The sequence below is a fragment of the Neomonachus schauinslandi genome, chromosome 11 (genome assembly GCF_002201575.2).
Source record: "Neomonachus schauinslandi chromosome 11, ASM220157v2, whole genome shotgun sequence".
NCBI classification, from domain to species: Eukaryota; Metazoa; Chordata; class Mammalia; order Carnivora; family Phocidae; genus Neomonachus; species Neomonachus schauinslandi.
In genome coordinates this window covers 12,037,130-12,058,171 of record NC_058413.1, presented here as the reverse complement: position 1 = coordinate 12,058,171, position 21,042 = coordinate 12,037,130, and the positions used below count along the sequence as shown (strand labels likewise).

The 21,042-nt window shown below is 39.4% G+C and overlaps 1 protein-coding gene across 1 annotated transcript in view; it reads right to left on the bottom strand.

Moving 5' to 3' along the window:
* The window catches only part of LPXN (leupaxin), a 41,697-nt gene extending 23,814 nt beyond the window's left edge, over nt 1–17,883 (bottom strand). The window contains exons 1-3 of the mRNA XM_021684867.2: nt 17,803–17,883; nt 13,274–13,431; nt 8,270–8,316 (exon numbers count right to left, since the gene is read on the bottom strand). Coding sequence (XP_021540542.1) covers nt 8,270–8,316; nt 13,274–13,431; nt 17,803–17,815 — 218 coding nt within the window. The 5' untranslated portion in view covers nt 17,816–17,883. The remainder of the gene's footprint in view (nt 1–8,269; nt 8,317–13,273; nt 13,432–17,802) is intronic.
* Between the last annotated feature and the right edge of the window lie 3,159 nt (nt 17,884–21,042).

The window sequence follows — 21,042 nt, the reverse complement described above, 5'->3', positions numbered from 1 at the left end:
CAGGTGCAAAGCAGCTTCTGAAAAGACCTTTAAGAAGACAATGGCCCAGGGTGCCTGGGTGGCTCAGTCAGTTAAGCATCTGCCTTTGGCTCAGGTCATTATCTCAGGGTCCTGGGATCGAGCCCCGCATGGGGCTCCCTGCAGGGAGCCTGCTTCTCCCTCTCCCACTCCCCCCTGCTTGTGTTCCCTCTCTAGTGGTCTCTCTCTCTCTCTGTCAAATAAATAAATAAAATCTTTAACAAAAAAAAAGAAGACAATGGCCCAATATACATTTTTTATTTGCAAAGCATTATTTTTGAAATTATAAAGTATTACACTTTCTCTCATTGTCAGATGAAAAATAAAAGATAAGAATAAAGAGCAAGCATCAGCAAACTAAGGTCAAATTTGGCCATGCCCATTCATTTACATACTGCTGCTTTCTTACAGAGTTGGATAGTTCCAACAGAGACCTTGTGGTCCAAGGTCAAAATACTTACTGTCGGCCCTTTACAGAAAAAGACCACTGAGAGAGTTTAGACAATGTACATGATGTTCATTTTACAACCATATAATTGTGAATAAATTGATGATTAAAATTTGAACCCAAGAAACAGAATACAGAGTCTATTCAAATACTTGCCCAATTGTTAGTAAATTTTTTTTAAAGATTTTATTTGTCAGAGACAGAGAGAAAGCACAAGCAGGGGGAGCGGCAGGCAGAGGGAGAAACAAACTCACCACTGAGCAGGGAGCCCCGACGAGAGGCTCGATCCCAGAACCCCGGGATCATGACTTGAGCCAAAGGCAGATACTTAACCAACTGAGCCACCCAGGCATCCCAGACAATTGTTAGCAAATTAACTGTGTACGAGAGCACAGAATAAAAGCTCAATAAATTCTAAGAAGTAAATATAGACCATATTCTTCTATTGCTTTAATACAAATTAATCATAAGAAATCTACCCGCTTAAGAAAAAATAAAGCACTTCCAAATAATTCTTGTGAAGAAAAAAAATAAATTGAATTTTCAACCTATTTAGAAATAGCAATGAAAGCACATACACACACACACCCTTCAAAGTTGAACCAATATATTTTTTTTTTAGATTTTATTTATTTATTTGTCAGAGAGAGTGTGCACGCGTGTGTGTGGGCGCATGAGCAGGAGGAGGGTCAGAGGGAGACAGAGAAGCAGACTCCCCGCTAAGCAAGGAGCCCAATGTGGGACTCGATCCCAGGACCCTGGGATCATGACCTGAGTCAAAGGCAGACTCTTAACCAATTGAGCCACCCAGACGTCCCACCAATATGCTATTATAACAGGAAAAAATACAAATGGATTTAAGTGCAATATTGAAAAATAAGAGACTAGAAGCAAATAAACAAAACATTCAACTCAAGAATCTAAAAAAAAAAAAAAAAACCCTAAAATAATTAAACAGAAGAACTAAAAGTGTAAATAATTGAAACAGAAAACAAACAGAAACTGAGGTTTTGGGGAGAATTGTGTAAATTTCCAGTACAGAGAAAAATATGGAAAATCACCAAATAAGTTCTAGCAATATCACAGAAACTCAATACTAACACCAGACAAAAAGAGCACAGTGTATGTGTGTATGTGTGTATGCATGCATGCATGGGGGGGGAGGGAGGGAAGTTCAATAAAAACAGCAAAAATGAGTTTTAAAAACATCCTGGCTAGATAGTGTTATGCCAGTCTTTCAAGTGTGGTTCAACATTAGAAAAAGGATTACTATAATTCATTATACCCAAGAACAGAGAAAAGCTTTATAAACATATTGATAGGTGTTGAAAAGCAGTAGGAAACAAATTCCACCACCATTCCTGTTGTTGAGGATCGAGGAAAAGAAGTTTCATAACCTGATAAAATATAAAATCTATAATGAACCTCATATTTAATGTGCAAATACTAAACACATTTCTAATTAAGAGAAGAGCTCCGTGCTCAGCGGTGAGTCTGCTTAAGATTCTCTCCCTCTCTCTCTGCCCCTCCCCTACCTCTCTAAAATTAAATAAATAAAATCTTTAAAAAAGAGAGGGAAGAGAAGGACAAGGATCCTACTATCATTGCTGGTCTGCAATATTATTGCAGACCGCATTACTGGATGCATTTAAGAATACAAATAAGAGATTTATATATTGGAAAGAAAAAGGCAAAGCATTCTCATTCCTATTTTCTCTTTTAAATAGATGGTTTGATCACTCACCTGGAAAATGTAAGATAAGTGACTGGATAATTATTAGAATGTATAGAAAATACCAGGATGGTTACTGGGTATGAGAATAAAATGAGGGGGCGCCTGGCTGGCTCAGTGGGTAGAGCATGTGACTTTTTTTGTTTTTTAAAGAAAGAACATGTGTGTGGGGACATGAGCTGGGGAGGGGGCGGGGGGGAGCAGGAAGCAGGAAGGGGCAGTGGGAGAGAGAGACTCTTAAGCAGACTCCACGCTCAGCCTGGAGCCCTGTGATCATGACCCTGAGATCATGACCTAAGTGAAATCAAGAGCCAGAGCTTAACCCACAGAGCTGCCCAGGGGCCCCAGGGCATGTGACTCTTGATATTGGGGTCGTGAGTTCAAGCCCCACACTGGGCATGGAGCCTACTTAAAATAAAAAAAAAAATTAAAAATTAATTTAAAAATAAAAAAAGAATAAAATGAAATAATTAGTATCTTTCCTATAGACCGGTAGTAGCTGATTTAAAAATCCACTGGGAAAAAAGAACATGTTCATAATACCAACAAAAAAATTATAAAATATTAAAGAATCACTCTAATAAGACTTCTATGAAGAAAAACCCACTGGTAGACATACGAGATGCACATAAATGATGATACATAATATGATGTCAGTTTCTCCAGTTAAACTATAAATTCACTGTAATTCATACAGAAATCCTAATAGAATTATTCAAGTTCATTAATAAGTTGATGCTAAAATTCATGGGCTAGAACACTCAAGATAATTTTGGGGGAAAAAAAAAAGAGATGAAGAGGGAAGATCTGTCCAATAGCTGTGCGTTCCTATAAATTGACAATAAAATTTGTGTGATGTTGGTAAAGAAACGGACAAACAGATCAAAGGAATGGAACAGAGAGAAAGCCCAGAAAGAGACTCCTGAACCATGAGAATTTTGCATATGCTAAATGTGCCATTTCAAATAATCAGAAATAGACTATTAGACACAAAATGCATGACAACCTATCTGAAACACAATAAATTTAGATCTTTAACAAACTCTACACATGCATAAGTTTTAAATGAATTAAAGACATAAATTCATTTAAACATTAACAAAAAAGAAAATGGAGGACATTTTTTATAATTTGGGGTGATGAAGACTTTCCTAAGAAAGGCATAAACTCTGAAGTGAAGGCAAAAAAAAGAAAAAATATCAATAGGGCTAATCTCAAAAAAATTTAAACATACATAAGTATTTAAAACATAAATAATATCCAAATATTAAAAAGTCTACAAATCAATAAGGCAAGCTAATAGAAACATGGGCTAGGGGGTTAAAAGAAAAAAAGCAAGTTTCAGAAAAAGAAATTAAAATTTTTATTACCATATAAAAATATGTTCAATCTCAATCTTTAATATCCAAATTAAATAGTGAGATACCAATTTTTACCCATTAGTCAAAAATCTGAAAGACTGATAACATGCAGTGGTGGCAAAAGTCAGGATTATCTTACACATATACATTTACATACATCATAGGTAGCAATGTAAATTTATTATATCCTTTGCAAGGCAGTATCTATCAATATTTCATATGCATATACCCTTGGATTCAGCAATTTCACTTCCAAGATTCTATCCTACAAGAAAATGAAGATATACATAAAAAGGTATATGTAGAAGTATGTTCCTTAAGACATAAAAAAGTACAGTCTTTATGAACAAATTAAAAATAAAATAAATGGACATATAGCTAAATAAATTATAGATACATGCTACAGAATACCATGCAGCTGCTAAAAAGAATGCAGGCATAGATTTATATGAATTAAGGAAGACTTCTTTTTTTTTTAAGATTTTATTTATTTATTTGACAGAGAGACAGAGAGAGCGCACACAAGCTGGGGGGGGAGGGGCAGAGGGAGAAGCAGGCTCCCCACTGAGCAAGGAGCCCAACGTGGGACTGGATCCCAGGACCCTGGGATCATGACCTTAGCCGAAGGCAGACGCTTAACCAACTGAGCCACCCAAGCGCCCCAAACTATGGAAGACTTCTAAGATACATTGTTAACTTAAAAAAGCAAAGCCCACAACAATATGAAAACTATCCTTCCATTCATGTGAATTTATAAACACATAAACGTAAGTGTGACTTGGCATACACAAAGGTCTATAAGGAAACATCTGACAGCAGTTACTTATGGGGATAACAATTAATGGTGGTAGGAGGACACGTTCAAAGGGAGATGGTCTAACTTTTTACTCTGTATATTTCTGAATTCTTAGTTATTTTTACCATTAAAAGGTTAAATATAAAGTTAATGTAAGTATAGAAAATTTTAAAGCTGCAGAGAGATATAAAGAAAAAATTAAAATCACACTTAATTCTCCTTTTGAGAGGCAATTAATCACTCTGGACATGTTGGCTTAAACCATTATGCCCTTCTATGATTGTGCCTAATTTTGGAAAACGAGAATGACCTTTTTTCATATTTTAAAGTATCTTTATGTATTTTCTTATCCAACTTCGCATCCATAGCTAGCACTTTCTGTCCACTCTATGTCAGGCCCTCCATAAAGGGTTTTACACATGTTCTCCTTAAATCCTTATAACAACCTTAAGAGCTAGGTATTCTCACCCCAGAAGAAAACACTGGGGCTTAGAGAAGTAAAAAGCTTTGCTCTATATAATACAGCTGGTAAGTAACAGAGTTTGGGCCCACAGACTGCAAAGCTTATGTCCTCTAGGACCATGCTCAACTATCCTCCAAAATGATCTTTAAAGGCTATCCAGCTTTCAAATGTAGAATGTACCATACTTTATAAAACCAATCATTTATCACTAGACACCTAGATTGTTTCTGATTTTCACTGTTATAATACAGTAAATAAATATTTGCACCCATATTTGATTATTTCCAGAGTCAATTTTGAGAAGTGGAATTTGAATCATATAGGTAACTGACTCTGGAGTAATGTTGTAACCAACATTAACTAAGCTTAGCTAACAATCCACCAAACTGACTCTGACTCTCTCTCTCTCTCTCTCTCTCTCTCTCTCACACACACACACACACACACACACACACGCACACATGCGCACAAAGCCATAAATAAAACCAAATATTGTAAGTCTTCCACTAAATATATTTTCAAAAATGAAAACATAGATATATTACTTTACTTATTTTTGTGTATTTATCAACCAGCAAAAAGGCAGAAGGAAAATACCTTCCTCTCTTAGGGAAAAAAGACTGTCTTTTGGGTACCACATGTCCCATTACTGACTTATGTTTGAGTATTTAGCTATAAGAAAAAAGTAGGAGGAAGTGGATATCTTCCCCTGCAAAGATAAAAGATTTTGTCTTTTAGGTACAACATGGCCTTCTGCCAGGCATAATTTTTTTTGTTTAATCTAGAAACAAAAACGGTCAGGTATGCAAGTGCTTGATTTGGTCCTTGTTGGCTTCCAAGAAAGTGCAGGGGAACTCCTCACAACACTTTCAGGTCATAATCCCTTAGTCATTGCTGCCACAGGCGTGTGTCTTGAAAGTACAAAAGGCAGCAGGGCTGTCGGCACATTCTCTGCTCTGCTTCCCCGTGTAGAATAAATGTAAAATGTAGCTTCTTATATGGGTCTGTATGACCCTAAAAACCTGTCTGTCTCACAGTTGGGGCATCCTTGTGCTTACTCAAAAAAATTCTTACTGGTTTTTAGCAAGATTCCTAGAGCAGTATGGAAAGAGAAGTAGATCATATTTGTGATACCCTAATAGTAACTGAGTCAACAATATAATATTCTAACTAAGAATGGAAAGGCCTTAAAGAGTTGGTGATTATATCACTCCAGGAAGTGTTCCTGAAAAGAGAAGAACCTCAAAATCAGAGCTCCTTTGAATTGTCCCCTCATGTCTTGAAGATGGTAAAAGTGCTCTGCTATGTCATGAGCAACAGTGTAATTCATGAGTCAGAGATTTAAATAATATCCAAATACAAGAGATGTGTTTAAAAGAATACAGACTCCTCACATGAGGGGCTTCACTGTGCTGGAGTTTTCTCCTGTTCATTCCTCTGCAAATGTTTTTATGAATTTTTTCTCCTCATTCTTACCAAAATTACTTTTGTTCATGTGTACATTTCTAAATTATTGTTCATACTGCTATTGATATATAACTACATTAGAAATATTATCACGTCACTATACTCGCAACTAGTACTGCATAGTTTCAAGCTTGACAGCAACATTCAGTTCACTTAAACAAGACAGAGGAAATTGTGAAAGTGGAATGCAGGAATCTAGTTTCTGAGTCTCAAGCTCTATACCTGCGAGCGTTTTCGGCTCTGAGTTACGCCAGCCATACGGATTTGTATCAGTCTATTACATATTGACTAGGCCACCTGGATTTCCTATCAATCTCCCACACAGATCTTCAGGGCAAGTATCACTCCGTACTTGGGGAGCTGTATCAGTCACGGCCCACTCAGGAAAATGCAAACATACTGGGAGTAAGCAGGAGGAATTTAATCCAGAAATTTGATTACACAGGTGATGGCAGAACTAAAGAAGTAAACAGAAGATATTGAGGTAACTCAGAGATAAGCCACAGCAGGTAGCCGTTAGGCCAAAGGGACAAAAAAAAAAAAAAAAAAAAGGCAAAGTTACTAAAAGCCAGGGGCCAAGGCAGATAGGCACATGCTGGAACCACAGTGGCTCTGTCTCGCTCCAGCTGAAGCCATAAAGGAGGTGTAGCTTGCTGACCTGGATGACGCTGTGGAGAGAGACTAGGGGAAGAAATGTCCTGACTTGCCCTGCCTTTCGCCCTCCAGCTCTCTCCGCACAGTGCCTCCCATTGGTCAAAGCCAGCGAAAGCCAACTAATCCTGGAGCCTGGAAAACCCAACCGACAGGGGTCAGCTCCCCTGGAATACAGAGCAGAGCAAAAGAGAAAGAAATGGGAAAAAGATCAAAGACTTATACATTGGCATGCCATCAATTGATCACAATGCCAGATACACAGAAAAATCGCTGTCAGTTGTGCTGGCTTTTCTGTTCTGGGTGCCTGTGTTCACTAATATTTCTACTGAAGTCTTGGTTTCCTAGTTTTTAAAAATCAATATTTACTGCAAGCCTATGTGCACCAGGCACTGTTTTCTTGTTGTTTTGCTTGCTTTGATTTTATTTTTTTTACAAGAAGGATGGACAGGGTGGTCTAGGGGACATCCCTCCAGGCCATCTCCTGGAACTGGAATAAACTGGCAATTATATTCATAAACTGGCCTTACTCCCATCGAAGTAGAAAGAGTCCTCAGGTGAGAAGTTATAAAAAGACTTCATGATAACACAGGTCCTTCCCTTATTTGGCGTCATGTGTGCGCTACTGGCTGCAATTCTAGAACCAAATAAGGTGTGGTGTGGTACTCTTTACCACGCATGAGCCTTTGCTATCTTGTTTCCCTTTTAATTTCTTAAGCCCTCCCATTTGTTTCCCAGAAAGCTGATTTTTTTTTAAAATGACAAGCACTACTTGAAGAGAGAACAAGAAAATCAGCCTTGGCCAGAAGAAATGATTTAGTAAGTGGGTCTGTTTCAGTATGTAATGTTTTTAAAAGGAAACCCCCTTCCCTGGCTAAATAAATCTTGAGCAAATATAGAAAGAAGAAGTACAGATTCATTAGAAGTACATATTCCGTAGTATGCTGCAGAGACCCTCTTGTCTCGGTTTGACCCTGATCCTAGCTCTGGTTTTGTTGGCATCCTGCTGAAATTTCATTAGGTACTTCCTGTTCCATGATCTGGAGCATGCTATTTAGAGTAGCATGTGTGGTGACTCAAACTATTTACACTTTTCTCAGGTGGTGAAGGAAATAGCAGAGCCCACCAGCCTGGACAACCCATCTAGAAGCCACGTACCCTGAGAAACTGCCAAATGAGCTTGGCAGAATTCCACCTCTGCTCAAACACTGGGGAAGAGGAGGAGGGACTTAGCAGGAGTTCTAATAATGTACACACGCAAAAGCATCCAAACACAGATTGATAAAATTATCTAATAACTTTAATTTTTTTAAGTATTTAATAAAAAACATACCTGTAGATATTGTGCTCCTGGATATGGGTAGTATACACGAGCTGCACCTAAGACATGTAAGTGAAAGAGAAGAGCAGAGAATGAGTGTCTGTTAGGAGAATGTTGGCACTCATCTACACCCAGAATTAGGGGATGTTTTTAGCTTCTAAACGGGACTGGTAACTAGCGTATCTCTGAGATCTTTCACAAGGCAGAGGAATAACAGCCATCCCACAGCAAAAGGCCACGTTCTAAGCAGAGTAGTCAGCAATGGGACCAAATAATAATGTCCCTCTTCCTGCCCCAAAAGCACTGAAATCGAGAAGTTGATCGTACTCACATAGGAACCACAAAACAAACAAAATGAATCAGAACAAAGCCCTTTAACTAGACAGGATGGTGTCTAGGGGAAGACTATAACACAACTAAATTTAACATACAAAAAAAAAAATAATAATGTGTGTCTCTAAAGGGTAGTTGACCAGCAACTCACTATTTATTAAACAAATATTTATTGAATGCCTGTCATGTGCCAGGGCCAAGGATGCAGCAGTCAAAAAACAAAACTAAACGAACAAATAAAAACTGTCTATCCTGACCTTACATTATGGTGGTGAGAAACAGGTAATAAAAACATTAATAAGAAAAAGAATAAATCCATTAATATGTAAAACTCATCAGGAGGTGGGAGATGAGAAATGCGGGAGAGACAGCAATTAAAAATATATTGATCAGGGAAGGACTCACTGAGAAGGGGACACTTGAGTGAGGATTCATAGAAGGTGAGGGAAGTAAGCAGGTATCAGGGGGAACACGGTTCAGGGGGCCAGCACCCTGGAGCATCTGTGGAACAGAAAGGAGGCCGGGGTGGCCTGCACAGTGAACTGGTGAGACAGGGATGGGAGTAAAAGGGGCCAGATCAAGCAGGTAGGGTGACCATATAATTTATTGTTCAAACTGGGATGTTCTTGAAAGTGAATGAGGGGAAGGTACCAAAAATAATACTCTATAATTTTTAAAATATATATTTATTGACCAAAAGTTTGGTTTTATTGTATTGATGGACCTACAAAATAATTCTGTTGAAAACTTATTTTCAAAATAAAATTTTCTAGAATATTTTTAAATGACACATAGCTAAAAACATTAATTTCTTTTAAGATTTATTTATTTATTTGAGAAAGAGAGTGCACGCATGCGGGGGAGGGGCAGAGGGAGAAAGAGAGAGAATCTCAAGCAGACTCCCCACTGAGTGCAGAGTCTGACTTGAGGCTTGATCTCACCATCCTGAGATCATGACCTGAGCCAAAATCGAGTCAGATTTTTAACCAACTGAGCCACCCAGTCGCCCCTAAACATTAACTAAAAAAAAAACCTTTTATATTATTTGAACATTTTTAAACAGCACAGTAAATAATTATTCTTGATATAGATTCAAATCCCTTAATTGGTTACCTAGCCATTGCTGTCTCTAACATTGTGATGTGGAAATTTTTCTGAAAGATGCCTTTTTTAAATCTGATTTTATTATTTTCAAATTTTTAATAAAATTGCAAACTTCTGCAGAGCTGCATTTTATAATTAATATATTTTGAAGTTGTTGACACTTTTAATTGATGCTTCTCTATAAACCATAATTTTTTTAATTAAGAAAATACTCCCACTCAGCTGCTGCTAATCCTCTAAATTCAGGGCATATTCTGCTAAATGGAGAATATCCTCAATTGTTTCTCATATTAAAATGTATAAATATTTCTGCCCCAATATTTTCACAGGCGCTGTATTTCTGCCTCCATCCGGAGCACCTTTCTTCAGTAATGTTTTTACAAGATGAGCTCTTAAGTTGTCTCTATTCATGATTCTTTTTAACATTTTGCCAAATGTAGATACTGCAAAATCATAGGCCTTCACAATTCCATCCCATTCTGGTGGAGAATATAAATTTATCCAATTAAAATTAGAAACTCCACCAAAGGCAAGATTTTTCCAAAGCACGATTTTCAAATTAGGTAATTAAACCATTTGAGCTCTCATCTTTTAACTTGTTCAGTTCCTCCCCAGCTTTTGTCAAGAGACATTTGAGCCCTTTCCTTTTTGCAAGCTTTGTTTTACATAATTGCAACTTGCTAAACGCTTCAAAGCTGAATTCTCATGCTACATTCACTGAATAATTTGATTAAATATTTCTGACTGATCTTGCACATAATGTAACCTATATTTAAGTTGCTTTACAAAGCATTTTTTCAAAGGCTCAGGCATTTCTAAAATCTGATGATGACAGGCAACACAGAAAAAGCATATGCAACCATACTGAAATGTTTCTGTATTCAACATCAGCTTCTGTCACGAGAGCTTTGTAGATGAGTTATACATGTACTGTGATTATGTAAATATATATTTGTAAATTTTGACATTTGCAGTTTCTAGTCTGACTGGTGGAATCCTGCAGCTTCTTTGGATGCAGTCATGAATTTTGTGTACCTCACAACCAATTCCAGGCACGTTTCTGCTTCATAGGTTTTTAAGTCTGTAAAGAACATTTTTTTTTATCATAAATCTATGCTCCACCAAAATTTATATTCATATTACCACCAAAAAAAAAAAACCCCACTTTTTCTTCAATATTGAACTTCTCAACTAAATTTACAATGGCATTAACAATATCGGATGTTTCAATTCTTTTTGACAGAAGAATGAATTTCCAAGTACTTTACTTCGATCCTTTGGATTGGATGAAAAAACGAAAGCTTTTGGAATTAACAAACGTTCTGACTGAGGTGGCACTGATATAAAGCTGACATTATTTGGTGGTTTACAAAGGGCATCAACTCAATCATCACGTTTACACTTTAGTTACAAGCACAAGATAACTTGAAACTGACAATGAGCAAAACCAATTTAGAGGTGTTACTTGACCCAAATGGAAAGGTGTGCTTCGCCATGACATGTAGACACACCTCCTGCAGTTGTACATGTTAAATCATCGGGCACACTCTTCTTAAACTATTAACTTCTGAAGTAGATGCTGATGCTTCTTCCCCCTACCTGTGTTCTCCTGTCTTCCAAGGGGGCAGTAATCTATTTGCCTCCAGGGTGGCCAGGAAATGTTGGCAAATATTTTGGGCAAATTACACATTTCCCATCAATTTCTTGAGAAAACTAAACATGTAATTTTGGATTTGGTTTTCGTTTGAGCCAAATGCTGCTCAAAGCATCTACTGCAAAAATAAAAACATTGCCAAATAATAAAATAAATAGCTACAGCTTTACATATACCATTAAGGCCAAAACTGCTTTACCGAGAACTTTTAGATTATGCTACACTCAACGGCAAGAATGCTTAGCCTCTATCTCCTAAACATAATTTGTATGACATTAAGCCAAAGTTTCCCATGTTTTTTTCTGATCCTGAGGAGGCTCTATGCACCTCATGAGCACGAGTGGTGGTATACCAAGTGGCCAGCTGGGGGAAAAGCCTCAAAAGTTTTCCTGCCACCACCTAACACCAGAGGAGTTGGCTGTTCCTGACTGATTGTGCTTAAGCTCTTAGCTTTAACAACCAGCACTCTGCATATTATCCCTGAAAGGGTGCTTACCGGTTAGGATTTGTCTGAACAGGATCAGGGAAAGAAGAGATGAGTTATCATTAGCCATCTCTTGGATTTAGCCATAATAAAGTTAGAATTCTGTTCACTGAATATATTTCACATGCTACTAGATGAGACGTTGGAAGAAGCCAGAAGAACTAAATGGAGGTCTATCAACCCAACCTGGTTTACGTTAGTGAAAATGCTAACAAGAAAACTTCATAAAATATGGAAAATCTACAGTAAATGGCAAAGCCAATAATAGAATGTTGAGAAAACAAGCAAAAACCCAGGGCTCTTCTGAGTGAACAAGGACATACAGTCACCCCACTAAGGTCAGCATAAAGACCATGGCTTTTACTTCAAATGGAGATGGAAATTCACAGTAGGGTTCTGAGTAGAGGAACGATGAGATCTGATTTAAGTTTTACGGGATCACTCTGGCTGCTACTCTGAAAATAAAATGCAGGGGGCAAGTGTAGCAAACAAGCTAAGAGCCTGTGGCTGTGATCTTGCATTGAGGAGAAAAGACAATAGCTTCCTAGGAGGGAAATAAATGTGTATCCTTAAAACTGTATATATGAGAAAAAAAAACTGTATATATGTAGCAGAAGGAAAGAACAGTTAAAGGGGGAAAAGAAACACAGGCTCAAATTTCAGGTCCATGCAACCTGTGATTTCATACCAAGTGTGCAAGGATGAATCAGAATACTGTTCAAAACACTGCATATGAAGAGTATCTACTTAATTCCTCTTAAACTAATTCCATTTTCATCAAGCAACTTCCTAATTATAAAGTAGATTCATGTAGACTTACCAACAGGAAGGGGATATACGAATCAGCAAATACTGTTCTCCATTCTACTTGATGGTTTTGACTCTAACCAGAAATTAATAAATTGGATTTCTGGGTTTTTCTTATATACCATCTCTTATGAGTATAGCTTGTTTGTGTTTCCCTAGAATGTCATCATCTGTAGGTACACTACTAATTGAGTTTCCTAATACATTCAACAGAAAATAAGACCTGGAAAGTTGTGACTTTAAAAAGTCACCCTGAAAAGACTTGTCTGAGCTGCCACTCGGCCTTGCCCAGGTGACCCCCAGTCTTGGTGAGTGCCACTCCAGTCAAACTGCAACATGCAGCTCTGATGCCCAGATAGTCCTACCAGAATAGTCTAAGTAAAACAGGGAATACTGTGTTACCATGCCCTCATTAGAAAAAATGCAGTTCTCAAAGGCTTACTCTTCTATGATGATTTTCTCAATTCTCATCCTTTCAAAAAACAGCCACCTTCAAGTTATCATAGAGGGATTTTTCTTTCTCTTTCCTGGATACATGATTCCTCCTTCACATCATTTCATGTAAGACACAATTAATTTTCAGAAAGGCACTCAAACATGTATATTCAAGGTACTGCAATAAATGAAAAGTTACCGGCAAGGGACTTGCATCATTCTGAACAGAAAGGGTCTCTGAAGTCTCAGTAAGGTTACTCTCCTTTCTGCAGTGCTCATCCAGGGAAAGAGGAGCTGGGCTGGAGGATTCATCACTGTCTTGGAGGGTGGAGCGCTCCAGTTCCTCCAATAAGGCATCTATATCGTAAGATACAAGAGAATCATAATACAGAACATGGGATGATTCCTCTTCTGGGATGATTTCCCCCTTAAATATCGCTCCTGTGCCTCCATTCACCTCCTTCTTCTCTTGGGTTAAGGCTATCTTCAAATATCTTCCCTTACTCTTTATTTTACTTCAAGAATGTGGTCTATTCTCCCAGAGGATGTTTAATGCCTCCACATACTGTGACCTATTTCCTATGGCTGCATCCAATTTCACAGCATCACTCAAGCATTTGACTTCTTATATTGCAGGGTATTAATTTTTATCATTCATTAAGGGTGGGTTGCCCACAAAGATCCCCAATTAGAAAAGAAGTAAATCCTATATATTTTTCCTATCAGAAAAGTATAAGTAATTACATTTTTTTCTAAATGTACCAAGACAGTAATGCTTCTTTTTTTAAATTTTTTTATTCTATTATGTTATGTTAATCACCATACATTACATCATTAGTTTCTGATGTAGTGTTCCATGATTCATTGTTTGCATATAACACCCAGTGCTCCATGCAGTACGTGCCCTCCCTAATACCCATCACCAGGCTAACCCATCCCCCCACCCCCCCCCCAGAACCCTCAGTTTGTTTTTGAGTCCATAGTCTCTCATGGTTCGTCTCCCCCTCCGATTCCCCCCCTTCATTTTTCCCTTCCTGTTATCTTCTTCTTTTTTTTTTTTAACATATAATGTATTATTTGTTTCAGAGGTATGGGTCTGTGAGTCAACAGTCTTACACAATTCATAGCGCTCACCATAGCACATACCCTCCCCAATATCTATCACCCGGCCACCCCATCCCTCCCACCCCCCACCACCACTGGAGTGGTGGGGAGTAATGCTTATTCTTAACCTGATTATTTTTTTCTTATATCCCAAGCACATAACAAAATTTTCAAAACAAAGTAGAAGTATTCTGTCTTTTAGGGCATATAGGGTAAAAAAAAAAGGGGGGGGGGATAAAGGAGAAAATAGATATTGCAAAACCAAGCAAGAAGATGTTGCAATCCAAATCTTGAGATTTGTTTCTCCTGTAGTTTTCTTGGAAAAAACCAATGCACTTTACAAGTATCACACTACCACTTTTCTGTTATGATGAAATTAATAATAATTAATAAAAATTTACACGTTACAGGCACTATGCTTAGGAATTTATATATTTAATTTAGTCACCCTAATGCTTTAAGGCAGGTGATATTATTGTCCTTATCTTGTAGATCAAGAAAGAGACTGGGGCTCCTGGGTGGCTCAATTGGCTAAGCATCCAATTCTTGATTTCGGCTCAGATCAGGATTTCAGGGTTGTGAGATTGAGCCCCGTGGAGCCTGCTTAAGATTCTCTCTCTCCCTCTTCCTCTGCCCCTACCTCCCCCCTCCCTCTAAAAAAAAGAAAAGAACAAAAGAAAGAAAAAAGTAGTGTCACTGCTAGTGATGCAGATCCTGTCTGATCCTGGGCTATCTGATCCCAGCTCCTGCACTAACTTCATGTCAAAAATTCCAGTCCCCATCTTCATGTGGATTCTCAGGATCATCCTGGCATGATATGCTCTTCTCTGAAGCCATTTCCTCATCTACATAATGAAGCAATTCTATTACAAATTTTTTCAAATTGTGGGCTGAGACCCATTAGTGGATCTCTAAGTGGATTTTTTTACCACAGGTCATGATTTTTAAGTTTGCAAAACAGTGGATTCTATTATTTGACATTATTTGATTTCTGCAGATGAAGGGATATAGGGAAATATTCACCAATGAACATGACATTATCTGATATTGCTTTAAAATAATCCAGGAGTGAAAGGAATGGGTGGGTGTATTAATGAAATAAGATTGGCCAAGAGTTGATGACTGTTTAAGCTGGTTGATGGGTATACTAGACTTCATTAAACTATTTTCTTTACTTTTGTATATTTTAAAATTCCTCATAATAAAAGGTTTTTAAAAAGAGAAAACTAATGTAGAAAGAGAAAGAAAAACTTGTTTTCTCATAACTTTACTAGCTAGATTGAATGCCAAACTTCTGGGTTCCCAATTTTTGTTCTGTACCCCTCTATTAAGATATAGCCCTTTTCTATTTTCTAAGCTTTGCTCCAATCAGAAATCATGGATCTTCTTGTATTCAAAATAAAAAGACATTTACAGTAAAGATTAGGGGAGAGGGGAGACCCCCTGTAAGAGAAGCAAACCATATCTCTAAGAGGAGAAGGTTACCCTCAGAAGCACCAGTGAACCAAAGTTAGTGAAACTCTACCCTCTGGGTCATGAGTTAACAGGCCTTTCTCTTCCTGTTTCCTAGGAGTGCACATAACACCAACACCCAAGATTATCTTGCCTTCTGCCAAATTCCGTAATTTGCAGATGACTAATTTCAGTATGACAAATGTGGGATTATAACGGGTGGGGGGAAATATTATACGGAAAACTTTGTAGTCCTTCCCTAAGCCCTTCATCTGCAGAAATCCGATAATGTCAACAGTAACATGAAAGGAATAAAGTGAGGTCTCTTGGGGGATCTCACTGGATTGGAATGATTTCATTCAGAGCCAGAGTCTGCTCCTGGTTCTCCTTTATCTAGCATCCCCGAGTAATGAAGGTTTAGGTAAAATCTGCTGGGTGGAAACAAACCATCAACGTTGGAGGAAGTACTGCAAAAAGGAAATATCCGCCTGCCTTTGCTGACCTGTCTTGCACCCTATTTCTCTGCAGCAGGGAAGAAAGACCCACCTTAAGTCTTTTGGGTAGTTACTGGGTGAGGTTTAGCCACCCAGATAGATTATATGAATGTTACCTTCCAGACAGCTTGGTACTTCCTACATTTCTGGACCAGATTTCTCTACCACTCATCCTGCTCAAGTAGTGCAAAACTGTGCAAATCTAATTTTTAATTTTTTAATTATCTGGGTCGTTCTATTGTTTGGAACACCTGAGCCAACGCACTGCTAAAATAGGAGATTGCCTTGTAGCTTAATCAGTTTTGGTGTCAGGGGCTCCTGAGAGTGATACTGAACACATTTATTTTTTTTCTTAGTTATCTCATTGGAAAAAAAAAAAGTGGACAATACTTATTTTAGAGAGTTGCTTCAGACACTAACATGATTAATATATGCAAAAATGTCAAGTTTTAGTTTAAGTCACTAAATACGTATTACTTCCCTTTTGAATGACCTGCATGAAAGCCATTAGGTATTGCTAAAATAAGAAAGAAGGGCTAGATTCTAGAGCACTGGACTTTGAACTCAGGCAGAAATGTGAACTTCCCCAACTCTGACACAGAGTAAGAATCTGGATTCTACTCCAAGTCTAAAACACATTCTACCCCAAGCATTAAAATAGACTTTGCCTCCAAAACAGTTCAATATTTATTAAATAACACCTTTCCCTCTTCATTAACATCTCTTCCCTCCTGTAATTTGCCTATCTTCCTTTCTCTGCTCCTCTAGCCCTCAAATTACACTCCAAACAATTAACAACAACACAAAGACAATATGCAAAATATGTTTTTCGTTTTTGTTCACACTTTTGACATACCCCAAACATACAAAAACCCAGAACATTGTGGAATTAATACAGCTTGGGAATTGAGTAAAAGGTTAGTGACTCAGTGTTAGTAAGGATGCCAGCAACAAAAGTCAGCAAAGGATAAGGAATGAATCCCAAGAATGACAAACCTTCCATTACTCCAAAGATTGGAAATCAGGGATCTGTCTGAGCAATGTGGCCAATTGTTTCACTGCTGGTTTTAATTGTTTGAAATGGAAAGAGTATCATATTTGCAGGCCACAGTAATCTGTTCCTTCAGAATTCCTATGAATAAAAAGCTTAGCAACAGAATCATTGGAGTTTTAGCACTAATTCTCCTTGATTTAATACTAAACCATGGAACAAATGAAACTACCCTGGCCTTTGTCCAACGTTTACAGATGCCTCATTCTTGTTCTTCTATTCCATTTCTTCTCCTCTCCCTTCTTTTTTTTTTCTTCCTAAATCACAAATCTGTAGGTGCCAACTGTGTGACCACCCTATGACCTGCAACAGCCCCCAAGAGGCAAATAATCATAATAAAATGACAATCTCAATCACAATTTGGTCCAAAAGTATTTGTGCATAGTTTACTCTGGTGAGCACCAAACTCTCAGCCTATTTGTGCCACTGAAAAGATTGAACCTATAGTTCCCCAAAACAATCATAGTTCCTCATGCTTCACTCTTGGTTGGGCTGAGGTCATGAGAGAAGTGGAAACAAAATCTTCCAGCACCACCCTCCCTCTGGCTAGAAGTACACCCCACCACAGAGATGGCAGCCAAGTCTTCATTCCCTCAGAGTTTCTCCTCCAAGAAGGTCCTCACTCACCCAACTCTTCCATTGTCACACACCCAAGATGCTCTGGTCCCAGAGGTTGTGAGGAACTGCTTTGGCATGTGCTGAAGAAGAGGACCGCAAAGGAACTAAATGAGACAGCGTGAAGCAGCCTCTATAACCCTTTTTGGTTCCTGTATTTGCTTAGCACTTCCTCTCTTTTGATTTGGTGAGTTTCTTTTTTTTCCTTTCTTTCTTTCTCTCTTTCTTTCTTTCATTTCGATAAGTTAGTTTTGAAAATGGGACATAGAAAGGTGGGTAGTAGGATTTGAGTTCTGTTACTGCATTGGTGAAGGTGAGAAAGATTCAAAATTAACTTTAAAAAATTGGGCACCTACTATGCGCCAGGAGTCATCTTGAATTCATGGGATGGCAGATTTGCACTTGTGTTTTTCCCCAGTGTGGGTATCCCACTGTGACTGTGCATCAGAAAACCTACTGTATGTGTGTGAATGTGTGTGTGTGTGTGAAAGCTGATGACCATGGAAGTGGTTGCCTTCATAAAATTTCCATCAGAGTTAACCAGCACCCAATTCATTTTGCTGTCACTATTTACTTAATGATCCAGAAATTATGCTTACCTCCTTTCCTGAATAGACTGTAAATCCATTAAAAGCAGGGCTGAGTAGCAGTCACATTTGGATTTTCAGGGCTATTGGTTATTTCTGTGGTCCAAAACACAAACAACTATAGTGATTATGAAGAATGAAACTGGAAGACAAGACACAAGGTGTTAAGCTGCAGATGCCTCAGGGAAGCACAATTTCTGCCTAGTTATGTTGCCTAATAGCAGTTTCTCTGAAAAGGGACTCTGAGATTAACTTTCACCTTTTCTACCACTGTGATTTTATTCACCTTGAATTAAATAAAACATTTACAAAAGGCCTACTATGAGAAAGCAGTATGTAAAGAACTGTAATTATGGCTCTGTGAAATGTAATATTATCTCCATTTTTACCAGTGGTGAAATAGATTCAAGGAATAGTCACTTGCTAAAGATAACAGAATTATAGGTAGCTTTACTATTTACTATCATCCAGATTTAGTTTCAATCCCTGTGATCTTTCCTCTGCAATACGTGGTCTTTTTTTAGGGTGATGTAAAGGAATCATTCATTCTCCCATTCCATTGTGATGCTAAGCTTTTTTTTTTTCTTTAATAAAAAGGAGATTCCCACTCTGCATTACTTTGAGCAGCCATTGGATGTCAGTGCTGTTCCAAAAGTCTGTTCCAAAAGTCCAAATGGGTTTGAAAAAATTCCCATCCACACTAATCCATAGTTTTTACAACTGAAATGCCACTAGTCCTATGAAAGTGCAGAACATTTGATAGCGAATATAAAACATTTGCCTAATCTATGGTGGTAACTGAGCCAAAACACCGAGAGGAAAAATGCACTTCAGCATTTGGCTTGCAAATATTAGACTCTCTCTGTAGGTTAAATGAATGATTAATGTGAAATTTATAATTGGATCCCTAGATCTTGTTTCCATCCGCTTTGGGGGGGGGAGGGGAGGGTGGGGACACACGGGGGGTTAACCCCAGAAGCTTTATTTTCCAGGGGTAAGAACCGTTCTTTCAAATTTCTCCTTGATTATAGTGCATGAAAGGAAGAAAGGAAGGAATGCTGGAGGCCCACTGCTGTCACTGAATGCAGCTTGGAAAACAAATGGAAACTCCCATTTGACGCATTAGAATAATTTAGTTGCACGCGCTAGTGGGCAGAAAAGTAGTTTTTGACAAAACTGCTATTCTGACTGTGCTTCCTGTGCAGCAGAAACATTCAAAACCACAGAAGCCAAGTGGCTTCGAGGCAGGGAGCACAAAGGAGGCCTTCGGTTTCTGTGAGTAGGTCACAGAATCACACTAACAACCCTTCCCCCTTCCCTGCAGCCCAGGGACCACAGCCAAGTTAAGCAGCCGACGCCAGCTCCTTGGCACCGAAAATATCTAGTAGAATAGCAACTCTACAATTCTTTCCAGACTTTTATTAAGAACCAAATGAGTGGTGAGAATTGTGCTACGCCCCGAACACCCGACGGATCCAGATTCAGTCCCTGACCTCCGGGAGATCACAGGTTACTGAGTCACACACAGGATGACGAGGCGAATACTGCAGGCATGAATGCTAGGAGGTGCGAAGTAACCAATCCAAACTAAGGGCTACTAACGTGGCCACCCAAGAAATGTTTCGCCAACACCAACTTAAAAAGTCAGGAAAACCACCCCAAGCTATCCCCACCAGCAACTAGCTCGCCATTTCCGCTCAGATCTGTGCGGGCGTCGCGGCCTAACCCGGAAATACTACCTCCCTGAAAGAGCAAACGCTGACCGCAGAAAGAGTAAACTACCTTTCCCGCCGTGCATCAGTCGAAAACCTCCCAGCATCCTCTCTGCCTCTGGTTTCTCATCTTTTTTTCCTAAAGCTTAGGATATTTAGGACTTCATCTCCCAAGATGCCTTTTGACAAGTTAACCCTGCGCGTGCGCCAAGAGGAGGGCCCTCCTTGCCCTCACGACCCCGCCTCTGTTCTACCGCCGCCATTTTTTCAGAGACTTTCATCCGGCAGTCGACGGGGTTTTTTTTCTTAAAGGAGAAGCGACAACTCAAAAAATTTCCCCCTTCTTCCCGCAAGACCTGGCGGCGCTGGGGACAGAAAGGCCACAGACAGGAAAGTGGGATCGGGGTGGAGGCAGAAGAACGCCAAGGCTACTTCCGCGGCTTAAGGAAGAAGGATAGAAAGAGCCCTGTGGCATTAGAGGCTCCTTAGGGAGGCAGGTGCGCGCGCAGCCAGTCCAGGGTGCGCGCGAGGCGGGGAAAAAGGTGCGTTTTCCTCCCACCAATCTCCTCGCGGGACCTGCTCCTCCCACTGCTCCTAGCGCGCATTGAGCTCGTGGCGCGGGGGGTGGGGGTGGAGGAAGGTCACTTTAGGATTGTCGCGAGACGCAGCCGTTTAACGGTGAGAACGGGTGCGCGGGGAAGGAAACCTCGCGCGCTCCCTTAGAGCCGTTTCCTGATTGGTTGAAGTAAGGGGTGGGGGAAGGAATCCAGGACGTCGCTGCGTGAGAGACCACGAGGGGCAGGGCGAAGAAGCCGTCCCTCCTCTCTGATTGGTCCGCTGAACGTCTGTGGCGGGCGCGCGCGCGCCGCCAGCCGTCGCGGGCCTTGAGTGGCAGGGGGCGGGGGGGGTGCCCTCGGAGCCGGGCAGAGGGGGGGGGGGGAAAGAGGAGCGCA